Source organism: Centruroides sculpturatus, unplaced genomic scaffold (assembly GCF_000671375.1).
Source record: "Centruroides sculpturatus isolate CEXI.00-Female unplaced genomic scaffold, Cexi_2.0 scaffold16, whole genome shotgun sequence".
Lineage (NCBI taxonomy): Eukaryota > Metazoa > Arthropoda > Arachnida > Scorpiones > Buthidae > Centruroides > Centruroides sculpturatus.
In genome coordinates, this window is record NW_019384548.1 from 830,238 (window position 1) to 857,609 (window position 27,372).

The 27,372-nt window shown below is 27.1% G+C and overlaps 2 protein-coding genes across 2 annotated transcripts in view; one reads left to right on the forward strand and one right to left on the reverse strand.

Annotated features, from left to right (window-relative positions):
* Positions 1-20,406, forward strand: part of LOC111623557 (short transient receptor potential channel 4-associated protein-like) — an 83,705-nt gene extending 63,299 nt beyond the window's left edge. Inside the window, exons 18-23 of the mRNA XM_023366172.1 lie at positions 860-1,000; positions 1,078-1,192; positions 1,263-1,372; positions 4,570-4,791; positions 9,796-9,903; positions 20,182-20,406. Coding sequence (XP_023221940.1) covers positions 860-1,000; positions 1,078-1,192; positions 1,263-1,372; positions 4,570-4,791; positions 9,796-9,903; positions 20,182-20,292 — 807 coding nt within the window. The 3' untranslated portion in view covers positions 20,293-20,406. The remainder of the gene's footprint in view (positions 1-859; positions 1,001-1,077; positions 1,193-1,262; positions 1,373-4,569; positions 4,792-9,795; positions 9,904-20,181) is intronic.
* A 687-nt stretch (positions 20,407-21,093) lies between these two features.
* Positions 21,094-25,624, reverse strand: LOC111623559 (dihydroorotate dehydrogenase (quinone), mitochondrial-like). The gene is made up of 4 exons (XM_023366173.1): positions 25,391-25,624; positions 25,115-25,314; positions 23,523-23,778; positions 21,094-21,258 (listed from the first exon to the last, which is right to left on the reverse strand). The coding sequence occupies exons 1-4, from the start codon at positions 25,622-25,624 to the stop codon at positions 21,094-21,096; spliced, it is 855 nt and encodes a 284-aa protein (XP_023221941.1).
* Between the last annotated feature and the right edge of the window lie 1,748 nt (positions 25,625-27,372).

Consider the following 27,372-nt stretch of genomic DNA (forward strand, 5'->3'; position numbering starts at 1 on the left):
GGACGGCAGACCTTTACAAGTGGTGGTCAGCAAACGCAAAACAGTATCCAAGCCTGACAGAATTCGCTAAGATTTATCTATCGTCTCCCAGCAGTAGTGTATATAGTGAGAGGCTATTTTCAGAAGCAGGTATAGTTTATGAGGAAAAGCGCAATCGTTTGCTATCAACAAATGCTGAAAAAATTGTTTTCATTCATTACAACTTACCACTGATAGATTTTAAGTATTAAATGTAATAATTTATGATTAAAATAAATACGTTTTTGAGTAATATGTGCGGTTTTTTTTCATGATTTGGTATTCGGTATTCGGCCGAATGTTGCATACTATTCGGCCGAATACCGAATATTAAAAAAAGTAGCCAAATACCGAATAGTAGCCGAATATTCGTGGCATCTCTAGTAATAACTGTTCAAGTTATTTTCAACTCAAATAATTGCATTCATTTATAAGATTCAATCACACTAACTAAAATAATTAAATAGAAATATTTTTATTAAAAAAGCAGTCAATTAGGCAACTTTTAATCTTAAAAAACATTCAAATATGTTTGTAAAAAATTAATTTGATAATTTAAAATGTTATGTAAATAAAACAGTGATGATATAATTTTTAAAGTTTATTAAATACTTGAATAAACATAATGACTACTAAATATAAATAGATTGATAATAATACAAACACATTATGAAGTTATTTGAAACATTTTATAGATATTTGAGGGTAATTTCAGTTCAGTTAGAAAGATCAAAATTGGGTTCTGCTTATTATACTTACACATCAGAATAATCAAATTGACATTTATAATTCTATTAATTCATAATGTTAATTTTCATTTTCTGAAATTTTATATTTTTAGCATGTTGTTGGAAATTTAATAGCAAGTAATATCAAGCAGAGAGAAGTTTTACAAAGCAGTTTTGATCTCTTAGGAGAACTAGTAAAATTCAATCATCAAGCATTTCACCATTTAGACAAAGTGCTTAATTCTGAAGCTAGGGTAATTTATATTTAATAATTATCATTGTCATATTCAACAAATGTTATTCATTTTGACAATTTTATACATTGTTTTAGCAAAAGAAGCTTTTGTCACTAATGAGTGGAAGTTTGGTAGATTCAAATATGTTTATACGTAGTCTTATATTATCACAAGAACATTTTCTCACTTTAGGAGATGAAGATACAAAAAGTATTTAATATTACATATAAATGATTACTTACTTAATTATTTTTAATTTATCTGTTTAATTTTATTGTAGATTATGCCTTAAAACAATGTTTTTTATTAAGTCATGTGAAAGATTTAAGACAGAGAGTCAAATATCTGCAAAAATTAATTTCTCTTATTACAGTTGAAAATCTTACACAGGTAATTTATATAATTTTTATTTATTTATTTTTTTGCACTAAATGAAGTGTTAATAAGACTATTTAACCTACTAGATGATTTATTTTATCTTTATAGGATACTGATGTATATCAGTATGTAATAATTTATATTTAACTATTAAAATTTCTAAGAAATTTAATAATAATTCTATAAGAAAAATAAAATCACTACTTTGATTAATATTTATATTATAAATCAATGCTGCTTTTACTCCATTATAGAATTAAAAATATAATTAGAAATATTACAAAATTACCAAGTAACTAATTTTTAAAACATTAATAAAAAAGTAAATTTCAAGACAACTATAAAAGGTTGTCTGACAAAATTTAAAAGACTAATTATTGGCTAATTTAAGTAAATAAAAACACTAGAAAATGTTAAACAATTAAGTTTCTTCTTTATAAAAAAATAAGTATTGTTAATAACTTAAGGTTTTAATTGCATGTTAAGTGTGAAAAAAGTGTGTTTAATCTTATATATCATATAACCATGGACCTTTTTTTTATTATTATTACAATGAATTATATATAACGTTTGACAAATGAAATCTCAATAATTGTAAACATTCAAAATATAATATACAATGGAACCTCATAGTTAACATAGTTTTAACTTGTCACATCTTAATTCAAAGCTGTTTGCATTCTCTGTCAGTTCAGTACCAGGATTTGGTAATTGAAATTTGTTAAAAATATTGCACTCTGACTTAACACATTCACTTAATATCTATATTATTTATTTATTTCATTTATTTTTTGACAGATAATTCTTGTGTATGTTAGTTATTGAAAATATACAGGAATAATTTAATTTTGGTATAATTAAAAAACAGGATTTTTTTAAACATATGATGCTTTGTAAATGTGATGCTAAATATAAGTATGTACAATCAAAGTTTGATATTTAAAAATCATTTTCGGTTTACATGTTGTTGGCTTAGAAATGTAACAATCACCATTCACTGTATAGTAATTTTCAATTCAGTTTAAACATTACCATCTGATTGCAGAGACAGAGTTTACGTTAAACAATATGACGTTTATCAACAGAACAGTCTATAGATGTTGACTGGCTGAACCATGGTTTAAAATGCATTGCAAAGATGACGATCATCTATTTCTGAACTCCCTCTAAATGAACTTTGGCAAAACATTGGCTCTTACTTTTTTCGCTATTACTCCCGTTTTAGGAGTTGTTCGGCCAATCAGGTTATTTGTTTGTGACATCAGAAAAGCTTGCCAGCTATATTCCGAAAGCTTCCATAAATAAAATCTTAAGGCCGTCAACAACCATTGTTCAGCAATTAATGACAATTCTTTTCCATTTCGATATTTAATTTCGTCGCCACTATGGTTTAAAATACGAACAAATCCATATTTAGAAAATTTATACCAAATTCGAAATTCGTCTTCAGAATAGATTTTTAAGGAATTATTTTGACATCGTATTAATGTCTCCCTTCATAACTATCAAAATGAATAATTTCAAATATTTTTTTATTTCTATAAAAAGATTTTGGTACTTATTAAAATTGTCTCATTTGTTTAACAGAACGTTCTGACTAGGGGATTAATTACAATGACCCTGAAATGCATTAACATTTTATAACCGACATGATACTTGAATTGCAAATAAATAAATAAATAAATGCCTCTGATTTTAAATTAATTGTAATTTTAAGTCTTCACCCATTTGAATATTGGAATTGTAACATTTAAAATAAATTTAAAGTATTTAATCTTGTTATTTTTGCTCCATGCAATTAATTAATGAATAATTTTGTTGATTCATACTGTTTACAACATTTATCAAAGGAATGATATCCATTTTTATCTAAACTTTTCCACAAAACAAAGCTACCATTCGAATTAAAAAGACCTCTAAACCTGCTATCAAGTGAGTCTAGAAAGTAGGTCAAATCACTTGTTTCTAATCGCTGTCTACATTGTGGCAAGTGAGAAATGCCATCTCTGCAATGAAATTTTTCTGAACAGCAGTCTACCTGATCTGTAAACCACCATCAGCTTCTAAACGTTGTCTCTGCAATCAGCTGTACTTGTTTAGAAATATAATGGTCTTTGTTAGATTAAGTATATAATCTATTACTTTCTTATAAAACAACTGTTGTTTCATTATTTGGCCACTGGTTACCAAACAACATACTGTTTCCAAACAAGTTAATAAGTATGCCAATAACTTTACATCTTATATACTTTCCAGCACTATTTTAATTAAAACAAATGTTTTCGACTTCATTTAGAGGTCTACTTCGGGTTAAAAACATATAAATTACAAATGAAAGAAAAAAAATTAAAGTTCTAAAAGCTTATTTCAAATTTACAATATTCAAAAACTAACAAATTATGTATTTCAAAATTTGACAAACAAATAATTTATGTATTAAAATGAAAACATAAATTAACATATATAATTTATTTAATTTTTATTTATATGTTATTAAATGTAGACTATGTTGTTCTCTTGCCTCATCGGGTTATCAAGTAGAGACAGCCAAGCTTTGGATAATGTTTCCTTCTCCTTGAAATTAATATATACACCCTTTCTAGAAGCTTGGAAAATTTCAAATGCTTCCATTGATTTTAATTCTGCAAGTGTTTTTCTTAATATGTATTGTACAATAGTGATAGTTGTACATAAATATGTAATTATGAGGCAAACCATGATAATTCAAATCTCTTCAAACTTAGGATTTTTTTCCCCATCTGCTTTAAGATGATGATATTCTAAGTGTCATACAGAAATTACATTTGTGAATTAAATTAAAAATTTAACTAAAAATAAAATTTGACAGAATGAATCAAACAGAAAATACAGGCATGAATATTTTACTGTTTGCTTTAATTATCTTTTAAAATAGATTCATTAAATAAGATTAATATCAATAGTAAATTTTTATTTTATTAATTAAGTATTTTAACATTTTACTAGTTTAATAAATCCTAATGTTAGAAATAAAATTATTTTTATTAAATTTGTTGTTATTTCTTATAAGTGCATATTGTGAATATTCCACTAAAAAAAAATTGTTAAATTCTATTCAATACAAACTGCAAGTTATAAATTTTAAGTAATCTTATAAATGGTGTATTAATATAAGCATATAAAATATCAATGACTATAAATATAAAGACTTTCTTATATATTCTTTTTAGGAAAATGTTAGTTGTCTGAACACAGCACTAGTAATTTTGATTTTTGCACATAAATCTGGTGAAATGAAACAGTATTTAGAAATACTCAACAAAGATATAGATGATGAAGATTGTCCAATTGCAGTTCATAGACCTAATCATGTACAGAACTTGCATGATTTGTTGGTATTTTGGCAAGAACATTATTTACAAGAAGACAAAGATTGCACTGTTTTAGAAAAAGTAAGTTTTCTTGATTGATTATTTTTATTTTATGATTACTAATTAATTATTTACATATGTATAATACCTAAACTTACTGAAATAATATAATGTAAAAACACATTCAGCTTGACATTCAGGAAAGTTTTATACAGTCAACCCCCCTATAACACGGTAGATACGTTCCATTCTTTATGAAATTGATGTTCTATGAGTCCTTAAATACATGAGCCAATCACAGCCCGACACGTATGCAGTTTACTGAGTATGGCTGTTTGAAAGGTTTTCTTCCATAAAATTAATCGATTCTAGACTAATTTGACTCAACATTTCCAAAATACATATAATTTTTTTGGGAATAATCCATATAAACTATGCTATAAACAAAAAATTGTAGGATTACTTACCGAGTGTGCACCGTTCGATGACGCCATTGCTTAAGCTTGTTTTCGTCATGGAGCGATGCATCAAATGGCGCTTGCGTGCTTCCTGATAAATTATTTTTCTGCGAAAAATTAGCTGAACTGGCCAATGTCAATTGCTTTTCTCTTTTCTTCAGGATTTTTTGGAAGTAATTAATAGTATTGTAATTGTAGAGATCCCCAACCCCATTAACCTTATTCTGGTTTGGATGCCACTTGGATGATTGTTGTTCTGACATCTTCCCACTTCTTCAAAAGATCTTGAGTAGCAGATGTCGACATTGGTCCTCTTTTGTCTTCCTCTTTTTCAAAAGAAAACACATCTCGCTGAGTTTCTTGGTATTTTTCATTTGAGAGTTCTTGGAGTTCTGTTGTCAGATCAGTTTCAGTTCCATTATGAGCTCTAACATGCTCTTTATTTCTCAGACGTGATTTTCATTACTCCATTAGCAGCTTGAGACTTCTTGAAATATCTTTCATAGCTAAGATTAAGCCTACTGCAGACCTGTTGAAGCCATACTGACTAGCAATATCAGACATCTTGTGCTCACTTTCTACCTTGGCTATTATCTCTTACTTGGTTTCTATGGTGAGCACAGTTCACCGTAGAAATCATGACACTCCTTTTTTTTAGGCTCCAAAATATGATCAGTTTCTTTTGTAAATAAAAAGTTCAGAAAAGCACTTACAAAAATTCAGAGAACAGAAATTAACTAGGCCACAAAAACTTATTTAAATACAAGGCCTGGATGAAATTCGAAATTTTGTATTAAAACGTTAATGAATATCCTTTCCCCTTTCATAAATAAACCTCAGTGCAAAATTTAACAAGTACCTGTCTGACAGTCTCGTGAAGACTATAAAAATTATATGTCAGAAAGGTAAACAAAAAGCTGGAATTACAAGGGCGAGTTTCAAAATTTGGAGGAATACTATCCGATCGGTATCGAGTTGAGAGTCAATACTGATCGGATGTTACGTCTCCCATGCTCCAAAAGGTTTCGAGTTGTTATCTGAAGACAAGGGAAAATCAATCAGTATTCGTTATTTTCCATCTCTTCTTTTTATGTTTATTCAGTAAAGTATTCGTTATCCGAACATGTGTTCATTGTCTGATCATAAAAATCTTTCACAAAAGTGTTCATTATCCGATTTGTTTGCTATCCGAACTGTTCGCTAACCGATCACCCACTGTATCTATTTTGTTTGTGAAAAATAAAAAATTAATTTTGGACAATACAATAGCCACAATTATTTTTTTAAAAAACAAAATTTTTCGTTAGGCTTAACATTGACAAAAATTCAACATGGCAGCCACATGCAATGGAGAAAAATTTTAACATGGGATAGGTTAATGACAAATTTTATAGTACAGGTAACCCTCATACAACACTATTTCTACAACAAGATTTGAAAATTGGGGAATTTTCAAACTTTGACCAATTTTCAAACCTTATAGAAAGTGTTGTACGTGGATAGAAATATCCCTGTACAACACAACTTCTTGTTTCATTCTAACACAGTTGTGGAAATGCTTTGTACAAAATTTTGTAATTTTTTAAGTGCAAACTTCATTATTTGATGTTTTTTTTAGTAAGCACGCATGTTGTCTTAAATTTGCCCACGGATTTTAGAATATTGAAATTTTCAAATTATTTTGCCTTTTTCGTTAGGTTTACTTTAATGAAAAATGATAGTGGAATTTTTTTCTTCCTTGTGCAACTTTCCTATCAACCAGGTGTCATTGTCATTGCTTCCAGACTTTAGCCCTTAAAACTGTCACTGTTTTTTCTTTTTATAGATTAATCTTTGTATTTAGTAAAGTTTATTTAAACATTTTTAGGTAGGTGTTATTAAATCTTTTTTTAACCATAGGTATTACTTACCTATGAATGATTACTTCATTTGTAAAAAGGATGAATGAAATATGGTGGTATCTTGGTGCTCGAACAATTCGGTATTCAAACACAAATTCTGGGAAAAAGTCACTCAGTACTCAACTGAATAAATGCAACCCACTTGAACGAATTTTCAATTAATAACATATTTTTATTTCGTCATCCATGAAAATAAAAAATAGGAAAATGTTACTGATACTTCTGATCAAGATCTACAAAAAGACTGAGGTGGTGATGATACTTTTGTAAAAAGAAATGCCCTGTTTTAACTAAAATCAATATTAACATCTAATAGAGTACTTTTAATTATGATTATTTCCAATCAATAATTAACAAATTATTGATTTCTTCAATAAACATATTTCTCTTAATAACAAAAAAGAATAATATACTTTTGCTAACTTCTGGAACGTAATCCTATGTTTTGCATCAGTCCTTTGTTTTGTATAGCATGGATTTGCATAACATGGTACTTTTTCAGAACATAACTATCATGTTATACGAGGGATACTTGTAAATGGTTATTTAAAATTGTTCTTATAAAAACTGAAATAATGCTAATAAAGAAAATTACACTTTATGAAATAGTTTCAAATAGAACATTAATGTAAATTATATTTTTTAAAATAATGTTTTTCTGTCTTTTTAAATGCAAATGTTTTGATAAAATAAAACATTTGACCTGTTTTTTTTTTTAAATTAATTTTTTTTAAATATCTAGTTAGAAATGTTCTCTTTAAGTTCCATTTTGTTAAATACATCTATATTAGCTTATTTACTTGATATTAATTTTTGAAAAAATTGCTTGTAAATCTAAAAATATGGAGTGATTAAAAAGCAATTTAAAAAAAATCATCAAATTAATACATTTGAAAATATATTGGTATTTTATAATTATATAGTAATTTCATTTTTTATTTTAAAAATGGTTTTGAAAATATTGTTTGTAATAAAGTAATATTGTAAAGTTTGTAATATTGTAATAAAGTACTCAAATTATAATTTTTCTCCCTTAATATTTGACTTCTTTTTTTAGAACTATAACATATAATTATGAAGAAACTTTTTCAAAGAATTTGGAGAAATAAGTTATCTTCTAGATACTTAAATATTCACTAAAGAACTGGTTTTTTTCCCCCCATAAAATAATCTATTTATTACTTTTAAAGAATTTATGCACTAAAAGTTAAATTTTCATTAATGAAATGTAATTTTATTTAATTTAAAACATTTTTATGCTTTATTATTATTTCACCCATAATTATTTAAAAAAACAAGGAAAAGATTAGAAGAGATAAGTATAAATATGAATTAATTTAAAATACTGAAATTGAAATTTAGAACAATAGATTATAAGATGGAAAATATATTTATAATAAAATAATTTCTCTGTATAATAATCAAATAAAAATAAAATGATTATTATTTGTGGGGGCAAAAGCTGAAGTACTACAACTTCAGAGATCTGTTGTGCACCCAATAAAAAGCTACTTTAGAAGGCTGATTTAAAAAATAAAAAAAAAATACAATGTTGCCTTCTCTCCTGTAAAAAAAATATTACATTACATACTCAAAAAGTTGAATCCAGATGAAAAGTTGCACACTTGCAAATGAAATGCAGAAGTGTCTCCTTAACAGAGTCAGAAAAGCAATAAGTAGGTGAAGAGAGTTTTCTTGCACAAATGTTTACAAAAGTGACCAGAACCAGCCTAACACCAACCAAAATGTAAATATAATTTTTTTCAAATATAAGAGAATCTTTAGTTAGTACAGAAGAAAAACTAGACAAAATAATCTTGTTAGGCAGATATTTAAATCGGATACTTTCCTTTTGAGTAAAACTGTAGAAATAATCCAGGCTTCTTGCTTTAGCAAAAGTATTAAGAGATAAGAAGAGTTGATTCAGACTCAACAAAAGGGAGTTTAAAGCACCCTGCTTAGATACAATGTAGATAGTCCTATTTAAAGCCCATCTATTCAAAATAGTTAAATACACCAAATAATAGCAAACACCTCCATTTGAAGCATTACAGTGGGAACATTAGCATAGCACTTAGTGCTATGCTAATGTTCCCACTTAAGTCTCCCTCAACCCTAGTGCTATTATCAGTTTTAAATCCATCTGTAAGTCAGACTAGATCCTGTGAATGAAAAGTTACATACCCCGATTCAATCAAGGGAACTAGAAAAGGAGACAAGAAAGCATTTATCAAAATAAAACTGATGTTAATAACAAGAAGTATTGCTACGAAATTAAAATTCTGGACTCCATTTGTTAATATTTTTGGCAGAAAATGATTTAAATTTTTAATATACATATAAAAATTATTTATAACAAGAAAATAGTTATGAAAAAACTTTATATGGCCACTTATAATGAGGTGAAAATAAACAACAAAAAATATTTTGAATTAAATAAAATTAAAGCTCATGTTTGGACATCTTTACGTGATAGTGATTTCTGATGATTTGACCAGATATTATACTTTGTATATTTGAAATATTTATTTGTATTTGCTTGAATAATATAGTTTTATATAATTTGATTTAAAAAGTCACTTTCTTAGTTATTCATATAAAAATTATTACATTATGATAATGTTTTGAAAATAAACATTCTGAAATTAAGCATTTTAATTATGTTAAACACTTAAACTTCTCTAACTATAAAATTTTGACTTGTGCATATTTTTTTTTTCTTATAGAGTTCCCGAATAAGTTTTCAAGAATGGCAACACATAGTTGAACTTTTAATACTATCAGATTCTAGCAATCCCAATTCATTATTGTATCATATATCTCCAACTTCACTTGTAAGATCATACTAATTATATAAAAAAAATATTACATTATATATGAACTATTTTTAAGTACATAATATAAAAATTTTAATTTATTTATTTGTGGTGTTTGCATTATTATATATCAATTGTATTTTTATGTGTATATATATATTACAATAAGAGCTCATCTTTGAAATTTCAAATTTAATTGGTAAATATTGCCAATATATTACCATCAAATCCAATAGTGAATGTTTAGAATTATGAAGGAAAAAATTGAATACATTAGTAATTTTAGTAAAAACAAATTAAAGAAATAAAATTAATTGTAAATAAGAATTAAAAAAAGAAACTTTTTTTTAAGTTTTATAATGATTATTCATTCATTTAAAAAGCATTGTAGTATTTTTCTTACATTCAAAATTTATAAAATCTACAGTTATTAATATCTAAATTAGGTTGTTATATATAAACAATAAAATTTCTTAGCCATACTTAATATTTAATTTTTAGATCAGAATTAATAGATAAGTATATTAAATATTCAAGTATAAGAAAATTATAGAAAAAGATATTTAGAAGTAGGCAGGTTTTCCATAATATTTTATAGTTTAGTAATTTCATATTACAGTGAAACATGTATAAACCAGAATGACAATATCAAATTTTTTTTCCATTTTGGTAATTTTCTGTTTTGAATAGGTTTTAGTATATTTTTTTTTTCTTTAAAATAAATACATTTGATGTCACACAGTTACATTCATTTTTTATAGTAAAATCAATAATATAATAAAAAAATTTTATTACTAGGTTTGATTCAAAGTGATTACAACTAAAGATGGGAGTTTTCAAATGCCACAATTGAGAACTGTTCAATTGCAAAAAGTTCTCATTGTTTCCAATAGTTTGTGCTAAGTATTAGAATACTTTGTGGATGCAGTCCACGTGGGCTTTTATATGACAGTGAACAAGCCAATTCAAGTACAAATAACCAGTGTCTTGCTCTGCCATCTGAAATTTTAATCACATTACAGAATAACCTTGGTCTTTGTATTACTGTAATCTATTTTCAAGAAATTTTAATACTCTAATTAATCATTTACTTCAATCTCTGTAATTAGCAATATGTTAATCAACTTCTTTTCAATTAATTGATAATAGTTCAACTACTATCAAATATATGTAAATAACTATTATTGTATATAAAAGGCAAATTGGTAATACTGTGTTACGTTATTTTCATTGGTTTTATGAATTACATTCAAGACTTGTTCTACAGAACTCTATTTTCAGAAACTCATTCTGATCCTTAAATTAAAAGTACTCAATTCTACTCCTGATTAATTAATTCCAACAAAGGCTGTGTATGTCCTCTTGTCACATGCCCTTGGTTCTTCAAAAATGTTCAAAATTATTCTCTGAATGCAGATGTGACAAAGGAAATAATTTTACTTATTTGTCTACAAATGGAATCTTAATTTTCTTCTTTATTCAGGATAAGTTACATTTTTTGTACTCAAAAACCTCTTCTGTTTCCATGTTGGATAGGTTTCTGGCTTACAATAAAATATAGAAAATTGCTCTATTTCAAACAATTTTTTTCATTTAGGTAGGTTTCTGTTTTATTCAGGTTTTACTGTATTTATTTATATTAACATGCAAATAGAAGTGATCAACCAATAATTATATAATATAGAATATATACTTTCAATATTGATTATATATAGTGATGCTGAGTACATTGAATTTAATTCATTTCAGGAGGCTGTTCAAACTCTGAATCAATTTTCCCCATTAGAATTAATGGAAGAGGAATTAATTCATTTCCAGAACTTAAATAATACTCATTTCAATAAACTTAAAACAGCAAATACAAATAATTTTAGGCAAAAATAACAATTAAATGCCATAAAAAATAAATTAAAACACGAAAACAATAAATAAAGTACATAAATACTGTGTAATAAAACAAAAATTGCATCTAATGGTCGCACACTGTTGACTTTGGCATTTTAAGTATGACTGCCAGATCTACCACATGAGTACTACTTTCATGCTTCACAATAAGTTGTTCCTTTTTCATCTCAATTGTTGATACTACAACCTTTCCCTTGGGCTTTGTTGTTTCCATACTCTTCTTGGATGTCATTGTTAATAGATAGGAGTTACATATATGAAATGAAACACACCAAAAAATAAAGTGGAAAAAGGCATTGTAAACATTAGCATAACATAAAAGATGCTTTCACAGTGAGAGCAAGAAAAGATGTGTGCTCATAACATATGATGTTTATGTGGTTAGTGCATTTATTCACTGAGCATATATCAATAATTCAAACATAGAAGCATCATTCAAACTCTGGATAGAATTTCTCTCAAATTTAGTATTTTAACTCTGGAACATTTGAATTATGAGGTACAGTACCACTGTATGAAAATACTTAATTTGTATTTCACTTCAAATTCACTAAATATAAAATTACTCTATTCTAAAAATATTAATTAGTCCAAATCAATTGTTTTTTATATTTGAATATATACTCCAAAAATAAATAGTATTAAATAATGTATTCAAATTTGAATTTTAGTTAATATTGTATCACACAAAATATATAATATAATAAAATACTATTTGCTCTAATATAAAATAATCCTCTATTTTTCTATTAAAAAAAAATAAAAAAGCAATTAATTTTGCTAATCAATAAATGTAATAGTTTTCTTAGATTGTGAAATTTTTTTACTAATTGAACATAATTCTTTTTAAAATTTTTAAATTTTATTTAATGCAAATTTTTTATTTACAATTTTGTATCAGTAAGTTTATAATTTAAATGTTTATTAATAGTTCATATTTCTATGAATATCATATCTCTTCATATTAATCATATATCATTATTTTTCTCATTTTGCAGATAAGCAAAGTCTTTAAAAAACTTATAAAAAGAAGTTTTTTATTAATTACTTATTTAGATATATTGTTGTGAGGAGTTATTACATTGTATGTCATAACTTTGATAATTTTTAAAATTTAAATTCATCCTTTTCCAATTTATTCTATATTATTATAATGATTTTAATCAATCATTTGTTTGCAAATTTTTTTATGGCTTGATTTTTTTTTTATTTTTTCTTGGGGAATAAAAAGTAATTATTTATTATTTGATTATATCCATGAAACGTTTGCATTTTGTGCTTTCTGCATCTAGATATTATGAATGCTTAGTATATCAATTCATATCATTTCAATCTATATTTTGAAAATTCTTTTAATACTTTATGCTTAATTATTTTCTTCTCCACTAAATTTTAAATAAATGCAGAAATTTTGTATTTATGGCAAGACATATATTATTATTTCTTTTTACTATGCTGTGGTTAAGATGTCAAATAGCAATTCATGCAAGGAAGGAACAGCACAGTGATTACAGAATTATTTAGAATTTTGTCAGTTACATATTCAATATTCAAATCATTATTATTATATTGGTATAAAAAAATAATTAAACATGACTGTGTCAATCTGACTCTGTCAAAATTACTTTATTTCTTATTATAAAGAGCATTAATTGACAAAATAGATGATGAATATGAATAAATAAAAATGATTTGATACATATCTTCAGTAACAAAATGAATAGAAACTAGTAATTGTAATTGTATCATGCTTGTATTATAGTATCTTTAAATAATCAGGAGTATGCTTACTAACCTGACTTACTTTTTCATAATTTCCAAATTCTTGTTGACACAATTTCATAATAATCTAATCAAATAGATGAACATTTCTAATGCAATGGGAAGAACACATTCCATATTAAAGCAACAATAAACAATTGTTCTATGGATAAAATTTATCTATTTTAATTATGTTTTGTTAAGTCCATTTTACTAAGATTAATTATAATTCTTCTTTCAAATTTCCAAATAAAATTTAAATTCATTTAATAGAAGTGTGGGTTACTCTCTCAGTCCAACTTTTCACATTGAGTTTTAATTTCACTCTATGATTGAAAATATGTATTTATTGATTTTAAATTTTAATTCTTATAAATTGTTAATTATGTTATCTATATTCATTTGAAACATGAAATGTTTGTATAAATATAACAACACATTCAAAACACTTCAATTACTTCACTGTTATCAGAATATGATTGGCTTCAAATATTTAGCACTTTTTTATATACAGTACTTATATAAAGGAAGGACCTAAATATAATTTTTTTTGTTTTCAAGAAGTATTTGAAAGAAAAACGGTCTTGCTTTAAATTTATATTACTGTGTGTATTAACTTTTTAAATCTTTATTATAAAAACTAAAACGCCACAATTAAAATTCAAAAAAACATTTTTATCATACAATGTTACATCTTAATCAAACTTGCTGAATGAAACAATAATTATTAATGCATAAAAGGATTTATTTTAGTTTACATAAATGGTGCTAGAAATTTCTATTGCCAGTAATTCTCTGTAATCATTATTTTGAAATATCAAAAAAATTTTATTCATTTATTGTCATTCTATTGTTAGTTTCATTACATTTACTTCCCCATATTCAGAGTATATAATTAAAGTTTTAAGTTATTCTATATTTTTAAGGAAAGTAAAATATTGATTTTACAATAATCTGAAGATTGTGTTTTTAAAGACAATTATTAATAGTAATCTATATTAATTTAAGGAATTATTATTTGCTAATCTTTAATAATCTTAAGAAAAAAACATTTTTTTATCATAAAATTTTTATATAAGATGTATTTTAAGCCAATTAATTAAACATTGAAATAAAATACATCTTACTTTTGTTCTTATTATAGTATTTTTTTTTTTAAACTATATTTTTAAATTATAATTATGAAAAATAAATCAAATGAATTAAATACTTAACATCTTTTGTTTCATTCTTTTGTCAGTGACTATTCAAATTTATGCTGTGTATTACTGAATTTTATTGTGTAATTGCAATTTAACAATATTAAATTATTCTAAAGTTAAGAATTTATTAATGTTTAGCACTAACTCCAAATAATGTAATGCATTATTTCCTTCGTAATCTGAGCATTTACTTGAAAAATTTAAAATTTACTAGTTTCTCATAAAAACTATACTATTTGCAGATGTGAACTATTAAAAGAAATACTATATATGCCTCCAATTGATTGCAAATTATCTACAAAGCCACTCTAAAAGTTTTCTTGAATTAAAAACTTAACATCATTTTTTGGAAGTTATATACGTCAAAACAATTTTGAATGCTATTTTATCAATGCTTGTGATTTACATATATTTAATATTTAACTTAAGCTGTTTTTAAAGCATTGTATTTCACTCATACTTCTAATTGGATAATACATGAGACAGAACATCAAAACTTCCTTTACAAATTATTCAATTATTGGAACCTGTGAAGATAGTTTATCATCATTCTGATTATCTATAAGCATGTAGCTGCTGTTTCAGTTTAATATAAGTTTTCTGAACTACAAGTATATAGAATTTGGTTCTGATAACAATCTTGACAATATTATTCAAACTTTGGTTAAATTTAATAATTCAAATTCAGTTTTGAAATGACTTAAAAAAATATATAAAAATAGTATACAATTAAGATTGACAAGGAATGTTACAAGAAATATTGATAAAATATTATGTAGACTTAAGACAATATTTTATAGTTGGTAGTTTTAAGAATTTTAATAATAATTTAAGAGAGATAATTTGTTTTTATATTTCAAACAAGGTATATCTTTTGAGGAGAACCTTAAGAAATTTTTTTGTATAGTTAACATTAAACTGTGGAGGAAGCCAAACTATAATTAGAATTACTATTAATTATTAAGACCAAAATATGGTATAAAATGATTTCCTTTTAACTTTCTTATGTTTAGTAGTTACAAGGTTTTATGTTAACTTTTCTGAGAATACTAAATTTTTTAAAGATTTACATAAAGAAAGATTAATTTTGAATGATGAAACCAAATAATTACCAGATCTTTACCACTACTATTAATAATTAAATACTGCTCTGGACTGATTCTTTCCTTCCAGAATATTCCAAATTATTTAATAAATATTAATTTTAATTATTATAATTAAATTTAATAAGAGATGGTGCATAAAGCCTACGTCTCTACCAAATTACTCAGTACTTACTAATAGTAATGATAAAGAAGCCCAATTTAATTCCAGTAATTGTTTAGTTTCATTATAAGATATTGGGCTTTGAGGTGTTTATATGTAATTTTGAATTTATAAAATTGCACTTACCAGGAGAAACCTTCCAACCCACATGAGATTAAAGATGTTTCAAGAGCTCATTGGATGCATTTGTTTCTGAATTGGAAATGCATGTAGTTGGAAATATGTCTGATAACGTTTTTATATTGCCTGAAGAAATATACTGTACATCTAATGGTTGTATTCTTCCTGTTGTTTTCAATGGAATGATCTTAAATCAAGATGATGTAGAAAACATCAGAATTCTTATGTCCAGATCACAGGCCTAGTAGTTAGTGTCCTTCCTTTTTATTTTCTTGCAGAGTATTATCACACCATAACTATGTATTTCATTATACATTTTGTGCTCTTTGAACACTGGATATACAAATTCATGTATATTTTAATTAATGCTTTTAGTCCTTTTAATATTATTTTAATATTGATCACTATTGTGACTATAATCTATTAATAGTAATTACAGTAGAGCATCGATTTTCCGAATCAATTGGGGACTGGGGTTGTCCGGATAACTGATATTTCGGATAACTGATTTACGTACGAAAAAATAGTTTAACGTATCCGATGTCTAAATTTTTCTCCGTTGCGTGTCGCTTTGCGTTGAATTTTCGTCGATGTTAAGCCTAACAAAGACTATTGTATCGTTAAAAATTATTTTTTTATTTTGTACAAACAAAATAAATATATTGAAAAATATAAAAATAATAAAAAATTATACTTCAGATGTTAATTTAGTATCAAAAACGTAAAATATTTGAGTAGCCCAAGACATAGCCAAAGATTGAAGCGCCACAGCACTGGCGAAAATTTAAATTTGCCGACTGGAATTCTTTCGGATGATTGACTTTCGGAAAATCGACGCTCTACTGTATTATATTATATTGATTTAACTTGCTGATGAAGTTAGGGAGATTGAATCAGTCTCTTGGTTCAAATGAATACTTTTATTTGCACCTCATTCAAAATTTTCTTGGAAGGACAAAAAATTTATTATAGCAATTTTAAACAGATTGTACATATGCATTTTGGGCTGTTGTAACTTCACAGCTCCTCTTCAGTGCTATTAAAGGATAGTGGCATGATTAAAAAACCCGACATTGTTATTATTTTCATAAAGATTTTTACAATATTACTTACATGTTTTAGAGAGAAAATAATTTAAAACTCCATTACACATTTGAGCTTTCCCATAAATACACACAAAAAGATTTTCAAAATGACATAAAATACAATTTACTATAGAAAATTATTACATAAAAACTCAGTAAAACCTTTAAATCTTACATAAAATTGGATGTAATTATAAAGTATCTACTGTTATTTTTAACTTGTAAAAAATGATGGTGACTACAAGTCAGTTTTTTTATATGGTTGAAGTACTGTTCAAGTGTGATGTGTTACAATTTTTAAAAAAATATAATGGTAAAAAAAAATATAGTTGACTTACATTTATATTGTGCCATCGATTTATATAGGTTCACAAACATAACACTCACTAACGTTCACATCAATATAAAAACCATGAGATATTGCAGTATAGTTCAACACAGACTGAACTTCTAATTATATTGTATATGATGGAACACACTCTATTAATTGATACCATTGAGGATCGATGGTTATGCCATCTGAGATGTTAATTTATCTTTAGATTGTTTTAATATTTCTATATGTTCTTTAAATTTCCTTTTATAAGTGTCTTTTTCATTATGTAGTACTTTTATTTTGTTTCTGTTGATTTGACTAATTGTTACTCATTGAATGTTTGAACCATGGAGAATTACTGTATTGAGGCATATTGCCACCTCGTGCTCTTTGATTCATTTTTCAAACATGCATCCAGTTTCTCCTACATAAATTCTAGGCTTATTACAATTGCATTCAATTTTATAAACAGTTTTGGAAGGGGGGGTATGTGCTACCTTGTATTGTGTGTGTGTCTGCATTTACTTATGATGCCAGACCCAAAAATCAACCTTATTTTCTTTTCGTCAGCAATAAATTTGTCCAATAGCCCTGAAACATCATTTATTTAAAGTATAGGTTGGAAGGTTTTTCTTGTATAAAAAAAATTTACATTTACAAAGTAGAAAATATTTTTAGAATTAATAATGCAGTTAATTATTAAACATCATAAAGAATTGAATCATGATCAAAGTTTTTGTAAGTGAGAGTATTCACATTTTTACATAAAAAAAAAAAAGTTGAAGATTTCTAAGTATGAAATAAATTTTCAAATGTCTGTGTAATTGTTATAACTGATAGGAATGTGAATATATAATCAATACAGACAAGGTGCAATTTCATCATAAAAATATTTTACTAAATAAATTGGCAAGTAACAAAACTAAACTTACTGTTTACTGTTGTTTCCTAAGAATACAAGGTGTAAAAGTATACAAGTGTGATCCAAAAGTTTCTAGATTGGATTTATTTTAAAAACAATTAAGATAATTACAGATTTGTAGCTTAATTTCATTTGAAGTAGTCCCCATCTGAAGCAATCCATTTAGCTCAGTGCTGTTTACACTGCTTGAAACAAATTTTAAAATCATCGTCTGAAATAACAAACAGCTGCCTTGTCATATTCTGTTGTATTTCCTCAACATTCTGTATCTCTTTTTCTTCAAATGGATTTTGATTTTTGGGAAGAGAAAAAACAACTAGAGTAGCTGTTGGATTTAGGTAAAGTGATGCTTTGCAAGAAACTGCCTCACAAGTTGTAATTCATGGGCAGGTGTGTTATGGACTTGCCACTCACCACTATGATGCAATGTCAACCTTTTGTAACAGACTGTGTTCCTCAAATGCCACATCATAATCATAAGGGAATTGTGCTCATAATTATCCCTTATGATTGTTACATTTGATAAATTTTTCCAACATTTCAATTGATTTTTACAAACAGTAACACATAAGAACAAAACATTGCTATAAACAGTAAGAGCAAAAACATACATGACTCATAGCACATGGGGTAAGTTCCTAGGTTAACTCTGTCTAGCCACTTCCAATTGTGTTGCTATGTTCCATACTTATGCCACAAGTCTGGATACTTTTGGATCACATCTTGTATACAGAATGTCACTTGCTAATAAGAGTAATAAGAGATTTTTGATGTCTGCTTATACAAAAAGACAATAATAATAGTCATAACTTTAAACATATTAACAGAAAAGTTAGAATTTTGAGATATGAATAGAAAAAATTTACAATAGATTTTAAGTTGTTTTTAACAGCATATTTGCTGGATTTGGATTTTAATTAAACAAATGTTTTGATCATCAGGTTAGAAACTCAGCATGAAATAAATGGAATATTAGAATCTTTTTCATTCCTGTTTATCATTTAAATAGAAAAAGCATTTTATGTAATTGTTTATATAAGAGTTATTGTTGTAAACTGAATTCTGTTTTTCAACTTTATTGATCTTCCATTTATTCAAAGTTTCTAACTTGGAGATGACTTATAAGAAACTAAAAGTATTCATTTAGATAAAAATATAGTACGTTAGATGTGAAATGAAACTAATAAAAACCAAATGTCACAAGCATAAACTATATTGGAAATCATTTAATACCATAGTCTTAGGAATAAGTAACAGCATTTCTTATTCCATTTTACTGTTGTTCCCAATTAGAATTGTTTTGTTGAATTATTTATTGTTATTTATTAACTTAATTGATATTTCAGATTTTATTGAGATGACTTTAATTGATGAAGTAAATATACAAAACCAAGTCAAAGATTTAAATATTGAACTAATTATTATGCAACAAATAAATTTCTTTCAATTACTGTGATTGATTTGATAGCATGAATTAACTAGATGAAACATCATAAGAACTTTGATTTAATTGGATATTTTTAAAATGTAAATATCTAAGATCAGAGAAGTTAATTTCATAAAAGGAAACCTGAAATCTTTTGGAGTGGCTAACATTTTAAGAAAAACAATGAGCCAAGAAAACAAAACAAACAAAATTCTCACAAAAGAAAAATCTGTGATATTTTCTAATGTTTTTAATAATTTTTTACTTAATAACATTGACTTCCTTACTTTTAGGGAATTAATGAAATTTTTAAACAGTTTTCCCTTGAATTTCTACCTCTAAAAATGAAAAAAAAAAAAAAATCCATATATAAATGCAACTGCATTTTGATGTTCAAATTTTAAGTTTGATAATTAAGTCTTCCAAACTAAATGTAAGTTGATAAATATTTTGTTTTAGATTTTAATAATTTAAAATGATTGTTGCTGCATAAGATATCCAACAATTAGAAATTTTGTAAGCTTAAATACATTAAATAGTTATTAACATTTTGTATTTAGTTTGCTAATTGTAAAGTTTAATAAATGTATTTATTGTAAATTTTGCAAAGTGTAATTCATTTCTGTTACAAAATTAAATACATAATAAGCATTTTGTTTTATATTTTTAAAACAACCTGAAAGTAAACATGTTGAAAAGTTGAACAATATGTTATGGTAACAATTAACTTTAAATCAAAACAAAACATCTTTTAATTCTGAAAGCCTCAAATGTTTATCATTTTTTATCATCAGCATTAGATAGGTTCAGAAAAATACGGAAACTAACTCAGTTTCAAAATCAAATTATAACTCAGTTAACTAGTTCCTTTATAGCTAATACAATTATACAGGATTGTTAGGAAAGTCAGTAATCCCCTATAACTTTTAAACCACCCATTGTAGTGTCACAGAAGTAATTGGCACATATAGGAAAGTGACCATGTGTAGTCCATTAACGGGATTTACCACCTCTTTACAGAACTAAAAACTGAAACCAACAGAGGCAAAAAAATCCAATTACAAAATGAAAGCATTGTTTAATTAGTACAAAAATTATTGTTTAGCAGAAATATAAAGAGCAGAATAGACTAAGAAAATAGTAAACATTTATGCACAAAACAACACAGATGTAATACACAGTTCATATGCAGCACAGGTTACAGATTAGCGTGTGTCTAATCTGTGGCATAGATCAACTAACTTGTCAAATGGGTTCTGCAGCAGCTGCAGAAAGCCTAAAGCAAAGTCATTGCTAATAAGATTGCTGCGTTGCATTGCGATGCATGTTGGCATATGTACATTATTATTATTACACTTAATGTCGTAATGCTAAAATTTTAATGTTAATATTTTATTTATTGGTTTAATTTATCTGTTAGTTGGCAATACATAATCCTTCTGTCCTTTTTCCTTGTTTGTGAAGCGGTACTTTGTAACAGTTATTGTAATAAAAGTTCTTTCTCAATATCTTTGTTTACTTCATGAGTGCAAACTTCTTATCCAACCAAGCCAACGTCCAGTTTGATAGTTTAATTTACAGCAGCTCGTAAGATGTTTTTTTGCTTTATCAAGATGGTTGCACTCATGGTGGACTCCTTAAGATTGAAAAATAACATTATAATCAAGAATTATCAATCTATTGAATAATAATAAAAATAAATAAGAATTTAAATGCTTGTTCGATGTTGAGCTTAATCGAACATTACAGTACTTTTGCATTCCAGTTAAATGTCATTATCTTTCGTCAAGGAACACTGACAAAAAGAGCATGTTTACCTCCATTAACGTTAAATAACTCTGCTATAATTTCACTGTTAGACAACTGTACAGATGCCTAACAGTGAAATTATAGCAGAGTTACTGTACAACATCAATAATTACTTCTCGGATGTGTGCTGCTTCCGCTTCAGCACACACTTGCACTGCTGAATTTAGCAATGAGTATAAATAGTCTACTATATAGCCAGTGGCGTGCCGTCATTAGAAGCGTTGGAAGCGCCGCTTCCCTCGTATTCTCTAAAAAATAAATAAATACAGTGGTGCCTCGTACAACGTACTTAATCCGTTCCAGGTGCACGTCCGTTAAGTGAAACGTCCGTTATACGAAACGCATTTTCCCATAGAAATACATGTTAAAACATATAATTCGTTCCGCAGCATAAAATAACCGTACTGTACCATAAAAAATGAAAATGGAGCAGACACCAATTATGCCGGGTAGTCAGATGTTGTGAGGAGGAGGTGGAAGAACACTTTCTTTACACATTCATGCAGATACAGACTTTTTACACATTGCAGCGGGTCTTTTTTTATTGTTTTTTAATCGGAGTCAGATTCAGGAGAGGCTACCGGAACTTGCAGGGTCAACTTCTCTTGTTCCATCCTTTGTTTTTTGCCCGCTGGCTTCTTGAAAAACATGACCAAGGTGGTCTGTTTCTCTTTCTTCTTTAACACCTGTCGGAAATGACGGACAAAGGTGTCATCGTAGAGATCATTGATCCTGTTGGCCTCAGCTCTGTTTGGATAATGAGTGTTGGTAAACTCCTGAACCTCTCCCCATTCGACAAGAAAGTTTTTGTCAACTTTCACTCCTGATGATTTCTTGCTTTGTTTCAATTGAAATCACCTTTCTGTTTTTTTAGAAGCCATGATGCATTATAAATGACTTAACTTGCCAGATTATATGATACGAATAATTCTTTATTAATTAAGATCACTAAACACTTCTACGAGCTACTCTCGCTCCGTTTGTTTTTTACAACCTCTTTTCGTCCCGCCACCTCGGCATCTACACAATTACATTTTGTTTATTTGAATCGTCAACATATACTGTATTACATTACATTTAATGTTTGTTTAAATCATCAACATATATTACACTAGCAGACCCCGCCACGCGTTGTTGTGGCTCAAAATGTATCTATATATTATAAATGTATAACACTTCCCCCGTGGGGGGAAATTTTTCGAAAAATTTCTTCTTAGTGTACATTCTCTTGACGTATCCTATTAAAACGCAATCAAAAACGCAAAAACCCGCATCTAAAATAGTATAATAGAATCCGAGTTCTTCACGGTAAGCCTGAATCCTGTCCCTCTCCCCCGCGGGGGGAATTTCNTTAAGACTCTGGCCCCTATATTTTATATGTATTTAAAAATAAATAATATTGAGGTAGATGATACAAAAGTTCCAGACAGATCACAAAACAAAATTTAAATGTCAGCCTATTATAAATACATACAATATGCAATAAGTGAAAAGTCTGAATTAACTATTACCCCTCTACAATATGAAAAATAATTAAAATCAATTACAAGTAACCATTGATTTAGTTAATACTATACTGATAAATATTTCACTTCTATTTCTGTAAAATTAATTTTCAAATATGCAAAATACTTTACTTACTTACAAATAAGTTTTGTTTTTTTTATATTTGTCTAACAATACACTACTGTACTGTTAGACAAATTGTACTGATGTGCAATAGAAAAGAAGAAAAATAATGGAGTATGTCCTATTGAGGAATTAAGACTTACTCTAATTTATGATTTAAAATCTCTTAATTTTTTATAATAGAGAATATGCTTACATTATCCAATAATTCTTCAAGTAGTTTACGTTTCTGTAAGGATCGAAGTCCTGGAGTATTTGGACTGGAAATGTTAATAACTAAATAATCTGCTAATTCTCCAAATTTTAAAACTCCTTTTTTGTAATCATCAATGGCAGAAGCACTATCTTTATTTCTGCCTAAGTTGACACCAATAATAAGATTGGGTTGGTTTTCTTTTATTTTTTGCAATCTGTTATATACATAATCTTGTCCTTCATTATTAAAGCCATAGCTATAACAATGAATATTTTCATTATTTCAACAATAGGATAAATTATTTTATCTATATTTATAAAATATAGTAAAAATTACAATTAAAATTTAAAAATTCTATTTATAATTTCTTTAAATTTTAAGTGTTAATCATACTATTGTATCTACATGTTTAACACACTAAACTACTGAAAATGTACAGTATTTGTTACTGTTAAAATTGTCAAAAGTTAATCATTTTACATGAATAATACAGTAGTTTATTTGTTTATCTTTTCATCTGTAAATGTTGTATATTTGAATGTCACAAGAAAGTTGTAGAATAAATGTTGCATGAAGTTGTAGAATATAAAAATATTTTGTTTGTTTATTTTTGTAATTATAAAAACATTGTTAGGTGTTAGGCTGTGGAAACAAACTGCAAAATGTTATATTGGAAATATATACAGTATATTAAAATTGTTATATTGGCTTTCTTGTTTTAAATTTCCAAATAGAAGTATTTATAAGAATTTTGATGAGATTTATATAGTTTAAGGATTTTAAGGAATAGCTTAAATTTTTAATTTTGTTAATTGATCTTATATTTTATATATGAGAGATGTTTTTCACTGTTTCTTTACAACAAATTGATGGAAATGTTTTTACTTGTAAATAAAAAAACATATACAATCAGATTGATACAAAGATTCAATAAATGCATATTCTGTTCAGAATAAAATAATGTGTTACTTGATATTTTAAATATTCATATTTTTTTTATAAAGTACATCCAAATTAATTTTATAATTTATTTTTTATTAATTATTAAAATTAACAGATGATAATACATCTACATTTATTTATTCTAAATTCTTGATTTTCTTAAATACAGATGATAATTTTGCTGAAAATTATTAAAATTTGGAAATTCAAATATTAGAATATCTTGTTATATGCTAAATATTTATACATATGAATGCTTATCAGTTAATCTGTAAGTTAAATTTCAATTAACACTCAGATTAATTTTTATATATAGTCAGGATAAGAATTTTATCTTCTAAATAGAAAAATGAGAACTCCATGTCATACATATCAATAAAAAAAAGTAGCTCCTTAGATTAATGATTTTTATTTTGGAAAATTTTACAAGAAATATTGACTTTCTATCCTCAAAATGTTAAATCATACCTAGTTTAATATGGACTGTATTTTTTTATTTGGTGAATGCATGGCAAGGAGTTATTATTTTCCCTATTCAGATTACTTGGAAACCAGGAAACAAGTTAATACTTCTTGAAAAAAGAAAGCATGAGTATTATATAAAATTAGTCAATCCATTTGAGAATATCAACTACAAGAAAATTCCTTACTTATTAATAATTCCTAAATCATTTTTTAAGCGAAAAACCCTTGGCTTTGGATTTCCTGGCTGAGGAAGTGGTGTGACAGATCCAATTTCTACAAATCCAAAGCCTGCTTTAAATATGCCTGGAACTGCTTCACAATTTTTATCAAATCCAGCAGCTAAACCAATTGGATTTTTAATTTTTAATCCCCAAAATGATGTCTCCTGAAAAGAAATACACATACATATATAATTCATTAGGTTTTAAAGAATAAAATAAATAAAATAATAAACTACTCACCAGAATTTGAGAATCACAAACTTTAGATTTAGGTATTAGTCCAGCACCAGCTGTAACTACTCCAAATCTGTGTGCAGTCTCTGGTTCTAAAACTTCATGTATCATAGGCAAAGCAATGTCACTATAAAATTTGGAATTACCTCTATATAAGGAAATTCCAGAAAAAGCAATACCTCCTCCAATTGCAACTATTGCTAAACTTTTCATTTTTCTCTGTAACAAACCAAATTTCATGATTTATTTTTTTAATAACTAAAGTAATTGAAATTTCAAAACTAAAATGAATAACAGAGCTTATCTATTATTTTTTACTATATACCATTTACTATTGCTGTATCAATACATTCTATACATTACAGAACCAAATGGCATTAATTTTTAAAAAAATTAATAGGGTTTTTTTAAAAAAAACTGTAGAATTATTTCTGTTTAATATAAGAAAAAATTAAAGTGAGAAACAGAGGGAGGGGGGGAGAAAGAAATTCACCATACACGTCAGCGAAATCAACCAATTTTACCACCGATCTCATATATGTCACGTCACAGTGATGTCATTGATTCCATTCTATCTGATATCCCCATTTAATATAATATAAGGAATTTATCCTTGTTTTATATTATACAACTGGTTACGTAGTATTCCAGGAAGAAGGAACAAGAGAAGAAAACAATATGCCAAGTCATTTGTCACTCACTTTCCGTGCTGAAACTTCTATTGTTTTGTTTAATCACATTAATAAAACTTTCTTATTAAAAGTAAATAAAGTAAAATATATTTAATTCTAAGCAGTTTTTCTTACTTTTTATCAATGTTTTTTACAGTTTTNTAAAGAAATCGATAACGCGTGGGAGCAGCCGTATTGTTGCACAGACAGAAAAACGAGTCTAAACACAATGTGCTTAGTGCTGGATTAACTGGATTATTATTCGAACGATCTTCTGCCTTATTGTGGGACTTTGTCATCGACGTTTTAAGTAATCTGGCATTCCGTATCTGCGTCATAAGTTAAAAAAGAGAGCAAAAACAATATTCTATCAAAATGTCAGACACAGAGTGAAGAAATTGAAACAAGAAAGAACGATGAACATAACGAAGCATTACTAGAACGTGCCATTGACGATTCGGGCGAAGAACCGAATACTGAAGATTCTGAACTTGAAACCATAACTTTTTTAATCTGGCGTTTATACGCTAGATTAAAAAAGATAGAAAAAGAATCTGAAGAGTTAAAACAAATACAGAGTGAACTTGATATTCAAATGACTGAGTCCTCCAGAAACAAATGACTATAACTATTATCACTCGAAGAAAAAATAGAAATTGACGGAAGATCTAGGACCATATTCTGGTCACTGTCTCTGGTCTGTCACAAGGCTCTAATCATTTGGCTTAGCCGATCAGCGACCAAGCCGGTCGATGATTGGCTAAGCCAAATGATTAGCCAATCAGCGACCGGCTTGTGAGAGACAAGAGACCAAAGATAGTGACCAGAATATGGGCCCTGTTTTTTGTTATAAACGTTGATTATGGAGCAACTGTTGAACAGCTGGAAGAACATTTTCGTGGTTGTGACACTATAAATCGTGTGTGGCTATTTAGTGTGATAAGTGCTCCATAATCAAATGTGCAGCTGTGGCACTAGTTGGGTTTTTGGTTGTCACATATGCAAGGCAAACCTTACTGGCAGGATGTCAAAGAAGCTTTCGGTGTGTAACAGTTTACGTCAACTTCTCAAGCGAACAGTACGGCGTCCCAGGATTATTCCATCAAGGATACAACCGGACAGACAATACTCACTAGGATACAAACCAGTGTAATCAGTAAGTACCATTGGATACTATTACGGACTATATCTTAACCATCTCGGGTATTTCGGGCTACCATCGGGACAATCCGCGCAAGCACTTGTGCGCGCTCAAAGTTTGTCGGTTCATTGTGCTATCATTGTCGGACTAGTGCGTCGGGCAAGTACAGTTGTTCC

Excerpts from the sequence above, each read along its gene's own strand:
- LOC111623559 (XM_023366173.1), bottom strand. The coding sequence starts at position 25,624 with ATGAAATTTGGTTTGTTACAGAGAAAAATGAAAAGTTTAGCAATAGTT. Across the intron at positions 23,779-25,114 it reads GATTTAGGAATTATTAATAA|CTATGGCTTTAATAATGAAG; the intron begins GTAAGGAATTTT and ends TCATTGTTATAG. Across the intron at positions 21,259-23,522 it reads TTGAAGAATTATTGGATAAT|CATTACGACATTAAGTGTAA; the intron begins GTAAGCATATTC and ends TTAAAATTTTAG.